The sequence below is a fragment of the Chionomys nivalis genome, chromosome 4 (assembly GCF_950005125.1).
Source record: "Chionomys nivalis chromosome 4, mChiNiv1.1, whole genome shotgun sequence".
Taxonomy (NCBI): domain Eukaryota; kingdom Metazoa; phylum Chordata; class Mammalia; order Rodentia; family Cricetidae; genus Chionomys; species Chionomys nivalis.
In genome coordinates this window covers 50,361,673-50,374,595 of record NC_080089.1, presented here as the reverse complement: position 1 = coordinate 50,374,595, position 12,923 = coordinate 50,361,673, and the positions used below count along the sequence as shown (strand labels likewise).

General features: G+C 47.9%; 1 protein-coding gene across 1 annotated transcript in view; it reads left to right on the top strand.

Moving 5' to 3' along the window:
* Nucleotides 1–694: 694 nt before the first annotated feature.
* Pou2af2 (POU class 2 homeobox associating factor 2) overlaps nucleotides 695–12,923 on the top strand; it is a 56,749-nt gene continuing 44,520 nt past the window's right edge. The window contains exons 1-3 of the mRNA XM_057768367.1: nucleotides 695–823; nucleotides 1,226–1,459; nucleotides 1,576–1,741. Of these exons, the coding sequence (XP_057624350.1) occupies nucleotides 695–823; nucleotides 1,226–1,459; nucleotides 1,576–1,741 (529 nt within the window). The remainder of the gene's footprint in view (nucleotides 824–1,225; nucleotides 1,460–1,575; nucleotides 1,742–12,923) is intronic.

The following is a 12,923-nucleotide window of genomic DNA, read 5'->3' as shown; positions in this document are numbered from 1 at the left end:
GGCGCTTTGCGCACCTCGGAGCTGTCAGCTGTCATGTTCACAGGGTCTGGCACTAAGCCCGTTACCGCCATTTGCTAGTGTCCCTAGTAGTAAACAACTTCTGCGCACGCTCGCTACCGGCCCAAGAGTGGTTTGAATCCACCTACCAATTGCTCACACGTCTTGCTCACGCAATTGCATCAGTGTGGGCCGAGCCAATCAAGCAATGACACATCATAGGCGGACCAGGCACTGTATATATTCCCCGCGCGGTCGGGCTCGGGGTCTTTTCGCCTCCATCTTAACTTCAGTCTTCTGCGCTCCAATAAAGTACGTTCCAAGAAGAATCCTGTTGTGGTCGTCTTCTCTGCTGGCAGAGTTGCGCGCCGCAAGTGGTGCCGGAAACCCGGGAACCTTGACATCTAGGCACCAGGCAAAAGACCCTCGCGTCAGTGAGAGGATTCAGAACTTGGACGTGCGGAGCGGCGGCCGGTAAGTCCTCCGAAAGTTAATTTCCTGACATGCTGGTGGGGGGAGCCGATCTACTGATCTGTGCTCTGGCCTTTTTCTTGCGCTCATCGCTGTTCCTTCTTAGGCGGTTATAAGCCGGGACGGGAGTGTGTCCACTGGGACCTGTCAAAGCGAAAGTAAGTCCGGCGTAGATAGGTCGGCATTTCCTCCCCGTGTATAAGTTGTGCGTAGGTAAGCACACAGCATGGGGAATGCTGCCTCCAGTTCGGCGAGTGTGAGCTCATTTTTGCGTCCGCTCCAGCGACTACTGAGAACCCGAGACCTGAAAGTCTCGGAGGGAACTTTGAGGAAGTTCTTGGAGGATGTATATCAAGTAGCTCCTTGGTTCGCTGGTTCAGGGGACATTAACCTTCCCTGCTGGGAGAAATTGGGTAGAGATCTTGAGGCAGCCAAAGAACGGGGCATACTCCGACGGGGGACATTTCCCCTATGGAAATTAGTAAGGGCTTGTCTGAAGGAAGGTAAATGTGTTGAGGCATTGAAGGAAGGCCGCAGAGCACTCTCTGCCTACCAGGACAGCATGTCAGAGTCAGAATCAAAAGGAAAGGGAGGACCTAAAAGGAAAGAAACCAAGGAGAGCGACAATAGCTCTCGGAACGGAGAAAAGGAATTCCAGAATAGCGCAACCCCAGAAAAAAAAAAAAAAAAAAAAAGTATATATCCACCTTTGGATGAGTTTGCTAATTTTTCTATTGACCAATCTTCGGATGAGGAGGATTGGTTGGATGAGGAGGAGGAACAAGACTTAGAGGAAGCAGTGGCACAGTGCGAGAGGGAGTGGTATAGTCCGGAATATACTAAGCCTCCGCCCTACGATGTTTGCCCTAGACCAACGGCGCCTTCAGCGGCGTCTGCTTCCTTTATCAAGCATAGTACCTGGAACAAATTGGCCAGCGCTTACCCTGTTTTTCAGGACCCCAATATCGCTCACCTGCTGATAAACATGCAAGCATGAGCGTCATAGAATCCACCCTAGTAAAGTGGAAAGATGTGTTAACAAATAAATGGAGTAGACCGGATCTGGTGATTGCCAGATCCAGGGGAGCTGTTTGTGTTTTCCCACAGGATCAGGAGGACCCAATCTGGGTGCCAGTAAGACTGACCAGAGAATTGAAGATCGCTGCGAAGGATGAAGACAACTCAGTGGATGCTGATCATCCTGCTGTGGATGACTCAAACAGATGCAAAGAAGATGACACTCTTGGCAGAACGAGTCTGAACGAATTGGACGGTACCTGGCGGGAAATTGGTCGCAAGAGACGGAACTGCTACTTCAAGAGCAGCTGTTCCAAATCACCATTTTGAATAGCACCCACATGCAGCCTCTAACTCTTGGACAGTTTTCTGACTGGCTTTACTCTGCCTTTTCTTATTTCAAAGAGTGGGTGGGTGTGGGAATTTTCAGTGCCCTGTGCTGCCTTGGTGTGGTCATATGCTTATGGCTCCTTTGTCGATTTAGGACACACCTGCGCAGGGACAAAGCAATTATGGTACAGGCTCTTGCTGCCCTTGAACAAGGAGTCTCCCCCCAGGTCTGGCTAAGCAGCCTTAAAGATGGCCTCTGAGCAAGATGCAGCCTCAGCACCTCCAGTCTTAGGACATTGCACGGAGATAGGTGCATCTTTGCTGATGGCCTCTGAGCAAGATGCAGCCTCAGCACCTCCAGCCTTAGGGCATTGCACGGAGATAGGTGCATCTTTGCTCCCCTCTTCTCTGTCTCTTTCACCCGGTCTAACAGTCCTTGCACCTCGTTGACCTTGTTGTCATTGCACTCGAGAGGATGTTGGACTAGGGTACTCTTGCACCCTTGATCGTGAGGAAAGTCATGAAATTCCCCGCTAGATCGGGTGTTCTGTTTCAAAACAAAAAAGGGGGAGATGTAGCGCGCCACGGCGCTCTGCGCACCACGGCGCTGTCAGCTGTCAGCTGTCATGTTCCGATGTAGCGCGCCACGGCGCTCTGTGCGCCAGGCGCTTTGCGCACCTCGGAGCTGTCAGCTGTCATGTTCACAGGGTCTGGCACTAAGCCCGTTACCGCCATTTGCTAGTGTCCCTAGTAGTAAACAACTTCTGCGCACGCTCGCTACCGGCCCAAGAGTGGTTTGAATCCACCTATCAATTGCTCACACGTCTTGCTCACGCAATTGCATCAGTGTGGGCCGAGCCAATCAAGCAATGACACATCATAGGCGGACCAGGCACTGTATATATTCCCCGCGCGGTCGGGCTCGGGGTCTTTTCGCCTCCATCTTAACTTCAGTCTTCTGCGCTCCAATAAAGTACGTTCCAAGAAGAATCCTGTTGTGGTCGTCTTCTCTGCTGGCAGAGTTGCGCGCCGCACTAGCTAGCTACTTATACTTCACTAGCTAATGGTTAGTTAGTTAGTTAGTTAGTTAGTTAGTTAGTGACACAGCAGGGCCTGGATCTCACTATGTATCCCAGGCTGGCTTTGAACTTGTCATTCTCTTGCCTTCACCTCCCAAGTGCTGGGATAGCAAGTGTGAGCCTACAGTGCCTGGCTGAGCCTATTTTAAGAAAGTCAGCAAAAGAAGTTTAGGCCAATAATCCTATCTCACCACCCCAATTCTCACCTCAAAAAACCATGAAAACATGTCTGGAAGTCAAAACCAACCGACTTTCATGATTGACTTTGAATGGAGACACTACCGCTAGGGAGTACTGTCTTTTGATCCAGAAACTTCCAGAAATTCTCCTTTATGAATGAAGCATAAATTCCAATTTATACTATAGTTTTTTTTCTCTTGAAGATCTGGGCATACTTTTGAATAAAGACCTTTAAAAGATCTGTAGCCAACCCTTGCTCTCTATCAATGTAACGGCGTGTGAACGCGAAGCCATCCTTACTCTTCTTTAATTAGCATCTTGATCCACGCTCCACCAGTCTGCTCTCTGCACCTCTTCATGATACCCTATGTAGACTACAAAACCCTGACTTCATTTTCTGTTATTTAAAAAGTCCAGTTGACACTTTAATGTCTAACTCACGGACAGCACTTACCTCCTGCCTTTAGCATGCTCTTGCACTAGACTCTGGGGACTGAGAGATGAAGTGACAGACAGGACCTGAGCCACTTCTCCTCTTTGCCGTCAAAGCCTGGTTTCTCCAGCATGCTGTCAGGAAGCAGGGTTACAGGAAGCAGAAGTTACGGTGTCTCATCTTTAGCCCACCATTGGGCACTTTCATTCATAAACGGCTCCGCTTCTCAAGTTAACTCCTTTTATGTACGACGCCGCTCCTTTTGATAGTGCCCATGTCCTCCTCGGCCTTCCAAAGAGACCGTGGGGGAGTTCGACTTGCGCCTCCCTCCCTCAGACCCAGCTCTGATCCAGCCTCCTTAGTCTCTACAGCCTCCATCTCTACAGATTACGGCTAAGGCTACTCCCTCTGCTAGAAACTCTCCTGAGTGGTCCAAAGTTATCTTCTACTGTGGCTCCTAAGCCCACAACAGGCATCTGTATCCTTATCTTGGCCACACCCTCTTCTGGGCCCCACCATCTCCCAAATTGCTTTCCTCTGCTCAATTAAGTGAAAAGCGGATGGGCAAGCTGTCCTCCAGGGACTAAGACGTGATCTGTATTTTCTTGGTGCCTCCCCTCATGTGACTTTTCCCACCCATGCTCAGAGGAAGAAAAACACATAACAGAAGCCTCACACACATGGCTTCTTTCCCCAGTCTCCTGTTCTCACCCCAAGTTTCATCTTTGTGCATTGCTATACCAAAACTCTGGGCAACTTATTAATAACAGAAATTGATTCCATGTAGCTCTGGAGGCTGAATAACCCCAGTTCAAGCACTAGTTTCTGGTGTCTGCTGAGAGACATGTGTCCCTTACTGTCTTGCTGCCTCAGTGACAAGGGGAGCAGACCCTGTGCTCTTACATGCCAGAGGACTGAAGGACACAGTGGGACCTCTTAGTTCCCTTGAGCTCAAGCTAATAAGGGTGTTAATCCCATCCTTGTGGGAGGAACCATCTGGATGGAATCACTCCCTTCAGCCTCCCCACCCCCAAATCCCACCACATTGGCTCATGGGTTCTAACACAGTGAGTTTTAAGGGACCCGGAGCTCCACCCTCTCTAGTTTTCTTGCCTAGACTTGGGGGAGCAATGCAAGTAGGGAAAAGGGTGGAGCACCTGCTGCTTTCTTATAATCGTGGGGGAGAGGCCTCATAATGGGAGCCAGCAGCTGTCTAATCATTTTCCCCCACGGCCCCTGGTGTCCGTGGTGAGACATCAGGATGGGAACCACCTGACAGCATTCTTTAGCAAGTTTCAACAGAAAATGCAAACGCTTTAAAAAATAAACAAAAAGGACAAAATGTTTTCACCACTGAACTCAGCGTGCAAATCTACTGATGAGAGATGAGTGAGTTTGTCTTCTGTGTGAGCACAGAATTTACTTCCTAGCTTTCTTTTTTCCTTTTGACAAGGTCTCAGTATGGAGCCCTGGCTGGAACTCATTATCTAGACCAGGCTATTTTCAGTCACACAAGGAATCCTCCTGCCTCTGTCACTGGAGTGCTGGGATTAAAAGAGTGCACCACCATCACCTGCCCCATGTTCTAACTTAGTAGCCCAGTTCCCTTGTATGCTCCTGGTATGTCATGAAGGAAGGATTATTTCCCCAGCTGAAGAAAGCTAACAGCCACTTAGTGGCAAGAAAGAGATTCCCAAGGCTTCAGAATCCTCCCCTGAGCAATGGGGACAGGAGCATGCTCAGAATTCCATCCGGGGAGGATGCTGGTCTCCTTCACGCCCTAGCCACTGTGTACCCACAATCAGTCAGCAAGCCACTAAAGGAAGGGCAACCTGAGGCCTCCAAAGAATAAAGGAAAGGAAGACAGTTGTTTTCAGGAGAGTGCAGGTTAACCCCAGTGTGAGGTCAAAGTGGATCCCTGAGGCGATATGAATGCCATTTTCAGGTGTAACACAATAATATGTAACTCTTGTATTTGGCTGTCTATGGCTCCCTCCTCACTTTTACAGCCTCAGTACTCGCTCTGAGAGCTGATGAATCTGACATTACTGCTATCTGAGACAGAGAGACACACAGAAGCAACTGGGCCCTCCCTCAGATGGCTGTAAGTGTAGATGCATTCCTGAGCAATATCTCACCACATACAAAATCTGCGAGTACAGCACCCAGACAGAGGAGCCTCTAGGTAAATACTTCCAAACCAAATGATTTCAAAGGTTGTGTATCTAGCAAAGTAGGAGCCATTTTTTTTTTTTTTACTTAAGGAAAAAATGAAAACAAACAGGAACAAGAAAACAAACTGTCAGTTAGATATGCAGTGCTTACAAGGGGAGGAAGAGCCAAGAGCAGGATAGACAATGCAGGGTGTGGGACTGGAGCCCGCAGCCTGACTGTTATCCAGTTGAGCTTCCACCCTTCCACCCCGCGAGGATATGGTCAGCTGGAAGAAGTTCAACCCCAGAGAATGACTGCCATTCTCATACCAGACTGCCTGTCAGATGCAGGGCTGTCCCTGACCCAAAGGCAGAAGGCGCACCATGCCAGAACTCCTTCTTGGAGAAAAGGCTAGATGTTCTCTTGTGAGGGTCAGCGAGATAAGGCAGAGCCTGTTGGGTGCTAGAGTTTGCTTGGTTCAATCTACTTTGTAACTTGGAGCGTAGTAAAACAGTAACACTAGTCAGCTGATTATCACAGTCCAACAGCCCCATCTGGCCACCAATCTTCTCCCATCTTACAGTAGAGGAAGAGTGTGTTTGGGGGGGGGGGACTTTGTGCAAGGGGCCTCCTTTCCTGCAGTCACCCATGAAGGACCACTCAGTCTGATTTCCAGAATTTAAAGAAAGAAAAAAGTCCACACCCTCGTTTCTCCACAGTTCCCCAAAAGCTCTTACTGTTAACCCTGAGCGCACAGTGAGCTACGTATAGAGTTGAAGCGCCACCTCGTGGCTAAAGCCGGAAGTAGATCCAAGGATGAATCAGGCAGGGGGCAACAGAACCAAAACCAAGACTCCCCACTGCTCAGGGCTTTCTTTTTTCTTTTTTTCAGTTCATAACTGCATATATTGTACATGCATTTTTATCTATATAAGGTTTTATTTATTTATTTATTTATTTATTTATTTATTTATTTATTTATTTATTTATTTATTAAAGATTTCTGCCTCCTCCCCGCCACCGCCTCCCATTTCCCTCCCCTTCCCCCAGTCAAGTCCCCTTCCCTCGTCAGCCCGAAGAGCAATCAGGGTTCCCTGTCCTGTGGGAAGTCCAAGGACCCCCACCTCCATCCAGATCTATTAAGGTGAGCATCCAAACTGCCTAGGCTCCCACAAGCCAGTACGTGCAGTAGGATCAAAACCCAGTGCCATTGTTCTTGAGTTCTCAGTAGTCCTCATTGTCCGCTATGTTCAGTGAGTCCGGTTTTATCCCATGCTTTTTCAGACCCGGGCCAGCTGGCCTTGGTGAGTTCCCGATAGATCATCCCCATTGTCTCAGTGTGTGGGTGCACCCCTCACGGTCCTGAGTTCCTTGCTCGTGCTCTCTCTCCTTCTGCTCCTGATTTGGACCTTGAGATTTCTGTCGGGTGTTCCAATGTGGGTCTCCGCCTCTGTCTCCTTTCATCACCTGATGAAGGTTGATATTCAGGCGGATGCCTATATGTTTTTCTTTGGGTTCACCTTCTTATTTAGTTTCTCTAGGATCACAAATTATATGCTCAATGTCCTTTATTTATGGCTAGAAACCAAATATGAGTGAGTACATCCCCTGTTCCTCTTTTTGGGTCTGGCTTACCTCACTCAGGATAGTGCTCAGGGCTTTCTTCCTGCATTCCCTGTAGCTGATAGCTGCATAGCACTGGATGCTGCCTTTACAAAATGTCAACCTATTGAATAATGTTGCCCAATATGTTAGGCACAAAAGCAAGGTAGATAGAATACAGACCATCTAAACCCCCCACTTGTCTGACGTGGTGCTCCTCCAAATAGCCCTTCAAGCTTAGAGCCTTCCTGAACAGCTGTGGACCCTAGTTACCACCCATAGGAAAGTAAGTCCATGCAGAGATTGGCAGCATGGAGCAGGCAAGGGACAAAATGAAGGGGGAGGGCACAGGTGAAAGGAGGGGTGGGGGCAGAGAGTCAGCAAGCCAGATAAAGTTCATTCTCGCCAGAACACAGCTTTCTGCAGAGCTTATGCAAAGGTGCAGAATATTCTAGGGAAGGAATGGCCCAGCTTCCTGTGGTTTCAGGCGCTGGCTGATGTTTAACTCTTTCCAGTTGACATGTTTTAAGGAGCAGCCTGAGGGGACCAGAGCTAGCAGAACTGACAGAGGCACTCACCTAGGGCTGGAGCTCTAAGCATCCCCTCGGGAAAGACCAGGTCAATGGATCCCAAGGCCTCCAGCACAAGGGTGATCTGGGTCAGGCATGTGAATGGGGAGCTTTTTGTTAAGGAAGGAGAATTGGAAGATGTGATCAAGGCAACTGAATACAGGGATATAATACAGTTTCTAGAACTCTAGGTAATGTTCCCAGTAGGGGGTCGGGTACCAATGAGACTGTCAACCGGCAAAGCCAATCTGGGATGGTTCAGGATGGATTTGTACTAGGGTCTAAGGCCAGAAACGAAAGCGCTGCTTGGGATGCCCCCCCCCCACTTACTCCTAGAAACCTAAAGGTCCAGGGGCAAGCTCTTCACAGTTTGCCGTGAATGCATCTTCAGATGTTTCTATTTGTCCCTGAACTTTGTTATGCCGGTGTCCCGGGTCCAGGGAAGCCTGGCTTGCAGGTACAGCAGAGAAAGGCGTAATTCTGGTCCTTATCTGGGGTGCTGTGACAGTTTGTCCTCTACCCTTTCTCTCCATTCCCATCCTGGTGGCAGACACCCCGCCCATCTTCGCTGCTTCTTTCTCCTCTTTGTGTTTTTCCTTCAAGGTCACGCTTGCCTTGAGTAGATTGTGGCCTCTTTACCTATTGTTCCAAGTGAACTGGAAGCTTACTTTCTTCCAGGGGCCACATCTCACCGGTTTCTCAGGCTAAAACCCTTAGTTCCATGTCAAATCTCTGCCATGGCTACCAGACCCTGTCACTCTGTCTCTGTGTGTGTGTGTGTCTTTCTTTCTGTCTGTCTGTCTGTATCTCTCTTTCCCAATAACAAACATCCTAGACTGCTGAAGACCTCCCTAAACTTACTCAGGCTAACAGGGTCCCCAGGTCTCCATTTACTTGTTACACACAGCTGCCTGGGCCCTAGAGACGAAGGAACAAATGAACTCCTATGCTCAAGGATCGTCTGCCCATTTGTGCTGCCTGGGAAGGTTAAGGTGCTGTAACAAAGAAGCCCTGAGTTACAGTGCTTAAAAAAGTCCCTCTCAAGCTGCAGATCAGGACGGTGGTCAGCTGTTTGCTTTTGTTTTTCTGAGCACAATCCTTCAGACTCCTTCTTTTCTTTTCTTCATTACCATTTAGAGAATGGTCTACATTAAATACTTGAGCATCTTCCTCATTCCATCCTTAGAACTCATGATCTTAGTGGTAAGTCCAAGAGAGTAAATAGGTATGGTTTCAGAGAAAAAAAATAAGTACAGTTGAAAGATCTGTAGAGATTAAATGAGGGGGGATGGCCCTCTACCCAGGGATAGCAGGGGACTCTTTAGAGAGGATGCATTGCTATATGAGATGGGATTGGAAGGATGGGCTCTGGGAGGTATAAGAAGAACCTGTACCAGAGAAGACTACGATGAACAGATGTGGGGCTTAGAGATGCAGGAAGCAAATTGGGGGACACTACGAGCCATCAGACAGTTTGGCTCCACTGGAGGTTACTGTGCTACCAGAGAGGACATGGATGCCAGGTTGAGACCTAGTCTTAGTTTATGGGTCTGGACCATGAGAATCATCTAGGATTCCATTTAGCAGTGAAAGTCAGAGCTGTGGGTGACCAAGGCGGACTGAATGGAAAGGTTTAGCATGGAAAGTGAAGGGAATTCACCGCTCAGGATGAGAAAATTGACTGGAGTCTGATGACGGATGCCACATGGGTCTAATTAATCCCAGATGTAGCCAAAGTGACAGCCAGATATAGCCATTACCGGAACTACACTCTTCTTAGAATTACCATAACTTGAGCAGAACTCTTTCTCTGCTATGCCAATGAGTAGAAGATGGAAGAGGAGGAGGAGAAGGGGAGGGGGAGGAGAAGAGGAGGAGAGAAGAGGAGGGGAGGAGCATGAGAGAAGAGGAGAAGAGAGGATAGGGAGAGGAGGGGAGGGGCATGGGGAAAGGAGAAGATAGGGAGAGGAGGGGAAGGGAGGGGGAGAGGAGGGGAAAACAGGTCAAAGGAAGAAGTGAGAGAAGGAGAAGGGGGGATGGAGAAAAGGTGGAAAGAAACATTTCCCTTTCTGAACATGTTGGTTAGCTGTGAGCTTGGCACAGTCTAGAGTCAGTCACCTGAAAGAGTCTCAGTGAAGAACTGTCTAGGTCAGGTTGGCCAGTCAGCATATCTATGAAGAGTGGCCTTGAATGCTTTCCCTGATGAGGGAAGACTAAGTCCAAGAGTAGGCAGCTCCATTCCCTGACCTGATATAGGAAGACCCAGCCCGAGAGTGGGCAGCTCCATTCCCTGACCGGATGTGTGAAGACCCAGCCGAAAGCGGGCGGCTCCATTCCCTGACTTGGGCCCTGAACTGCGTGTGAGAGCAGAGAAAGCTGGTGAGCACCACACAAGCATCCATTCTCTCTGCTTCTCTCTGCTCCTGACGTGGCTATGATATGACAGCTGCTTCAGGTTCCCTCCGCCATGACTTCTCCATAACAATGGACTGGAACCTGGAACTGTCAATCAAAATAAACGCTTTCTCCTCTAAGTGTCTCTCCGTGGAGATATTTTCCACAGCAATGGAAGTTAAACTAGAACACTCAGCCTTTAGGAGACTAAAGGAGAGGTTTAAAAACATGAATTCCTAAATGGCAAATGCTTCCCTGGAGTTTAAATACCCAGAGACAAGGACAATAACCTTCAAGTGACACTGCCCTCACTGGGTTCCAATCCTTCGATTGGTTCCATATTCTCCACTAAGCCCTCAGCCCCTAGTGATGAGGATCATGTCATTTCCCTGCACACACCCAGTGCAGTAACTTTTACATCACATGACCAATATCTGACAGAAACGTTTGAGGGAGGAAGGGCCTGCTTCAGCTCATGGCCTTAGAGGTGGGCATGAGGGAGCAGAGCATTTCTTAAACGCTGATCAGGAAGGAGATGAAGGATGACCGAAGGAAATACGTCAGGATGCCCTGTGGCAGTGACGTACATCCTCCAGCCAAACCCAAGCTCCTGAACTTTCCAAACTTCCCAAAATAGGACCAGTGATGTCACCTAGGCCTTCACACACGAGGGGCCATTTCACATTCAGGCCAACAGAGAGCAATCTGTGGAAATTACTTCGCATTTCTTATTTGAGAAATGAGTTGGGGAAATCAACATTTTGACTAATAAATCTTAGGAAGATTTCCTCATTTCGTGAACTGTGTGCTACTTACGAATTCACGTTTCCATAGTCCCAAGACAGAGTCATGTCATAGCTGCTGTAAGATGTGACGTCCCTGCCTGTGTCACTGATGACGTGCCACCGCAGGTGACTGACCGCACGACTCTCCGAACAGAGCTTCTTTTGAGAGTGAGAGGGGGACTATCAGATGACAAATCATTATAAATATGATGGAGACTGTCCCACCCAAACCTGGACAGAGAGGCTCACCCCGGTTATATCCCTTGTAGTAAATTATCTAAATATCAGCTAAAATGTCTTTTTTTTTCTTTATTTTATAATTAAAATTTCCACCTTTTCCCCGTTTCCCATTTCCCTCCCCCGGGTTTTTTTTTCATTTTTTTTATTAATTAATTATTTTAATTATTAAAGATTTCTGCCTCTTCCCCGCCACCACCTCCCATTACCCCCCCTCCCCCAATCAAGTCTTCCTCCCTCCTCAGCCCAAAGAGCAAGCAGGTTTCCCTGCCCTGTGGGAGGTCCAAGGACCACCCACCTCCATCCAGGTCTATTAAGGTGAGCATCCAAACTACCTAGGCTCCCACAAAGCCATTACGTGCAATAGGAACAAGAACCCATTGCCATTGTTCTTCAGTTCTCAGTAGTCCTAATTGTCCGCTATGTTCAGCGAGACCGGTTTTGTCCCATGCTTTTTCAGACCCCGGCCAGTTGGCCTTGGTGAGTTCCCGATAGAACGTCCCCATTGCCTCAGTGTGTGGGTGCACCCCTCGCGGTCCTGAGTTCCTTGCTCGTGCTCTCTCTCCTTCTGCTCCTCCTTTGGATCGTGAGACTTCAGTCCAGTGCTCCAATGTTGGTCTCTGTCTCTGTCTTCTTTCATCGCCTGATGAAGGTTAATATTCAGGAGGATGCTTATATGTTTTTCTTTGGGTTCACCTTCTTATTTAGCTTCTCTAGAATCACGAATTATAGTCTCAATGTCCTTTATCTATGGCTAGAAACCAAATATGAGTGAGTACATCCCATGTTCCTCTTTTTGGGTCTGGAGAATGGATGAAGAAAGTATGGAATATATACATATTAGAGTACTACTCAGCAGTAAAAAACAATGACTTCTTGAATTTTGCATACAAATGGATGGAAATTGAAAACACTATCCTGAGTGAGCTAAAATGTCTTTTTAAAAGAGTACATTATGATAAAAAAAAAAATGTCATTAGCCAGGCGGTGGTGGTGCACGCCTTTAATCCCAGCACTCGGGAGGCAGAGGCAGGTGGATCTCTGTGAGTTCGAGACCAGCCTGGTGTACAAGAGCTAGTTCCAGGACAGGCTCCAAAACCACAGAGAAACCTTGTCTCGAAAAACCAAAAAAAAAAAAAAAAAAAAATGTCATTAAAGTTATCTTGTCAGAGCTAGAGAGATAGCTCAGGGGTTCGGTTCAGAAAGCATTTTTTCTTCCAGAGCACCCAAATTGAGTTCCCAGCCTCCTCAGCAGGTGGTTTACAAGCTCCAAGGGGATCTGACACCTGCTTCTGGCCTTCAGGAGGATCCAATGCACCTGTTATATCCACACCCATATACACAGAAGCCACACATCTAGGAAAACATAAAAACATCTCTGGACCTAGTTCAGCAAAGATGCCTGCTACATAAGGAGCTCCCGTATATGCTGGTCAGGCCTATGTGACAGAACAGAAACTTTGTTTCCAGGTTCTGAACTTAAATGCCCTTCCAGCAAAGAATGGATAAGGAAAATGTGGTACATTTACACAATGGAGTACTACACAGCAGAAATAATGACATCTTGAAATTTGCAGGCAAATGGATGGATCTAGAAAACATCACATTGAATGAGGTAACTCAGACCCAGAAAGACAAATATAACATGTACTCACTCATAAGTGGCTTTTAGACA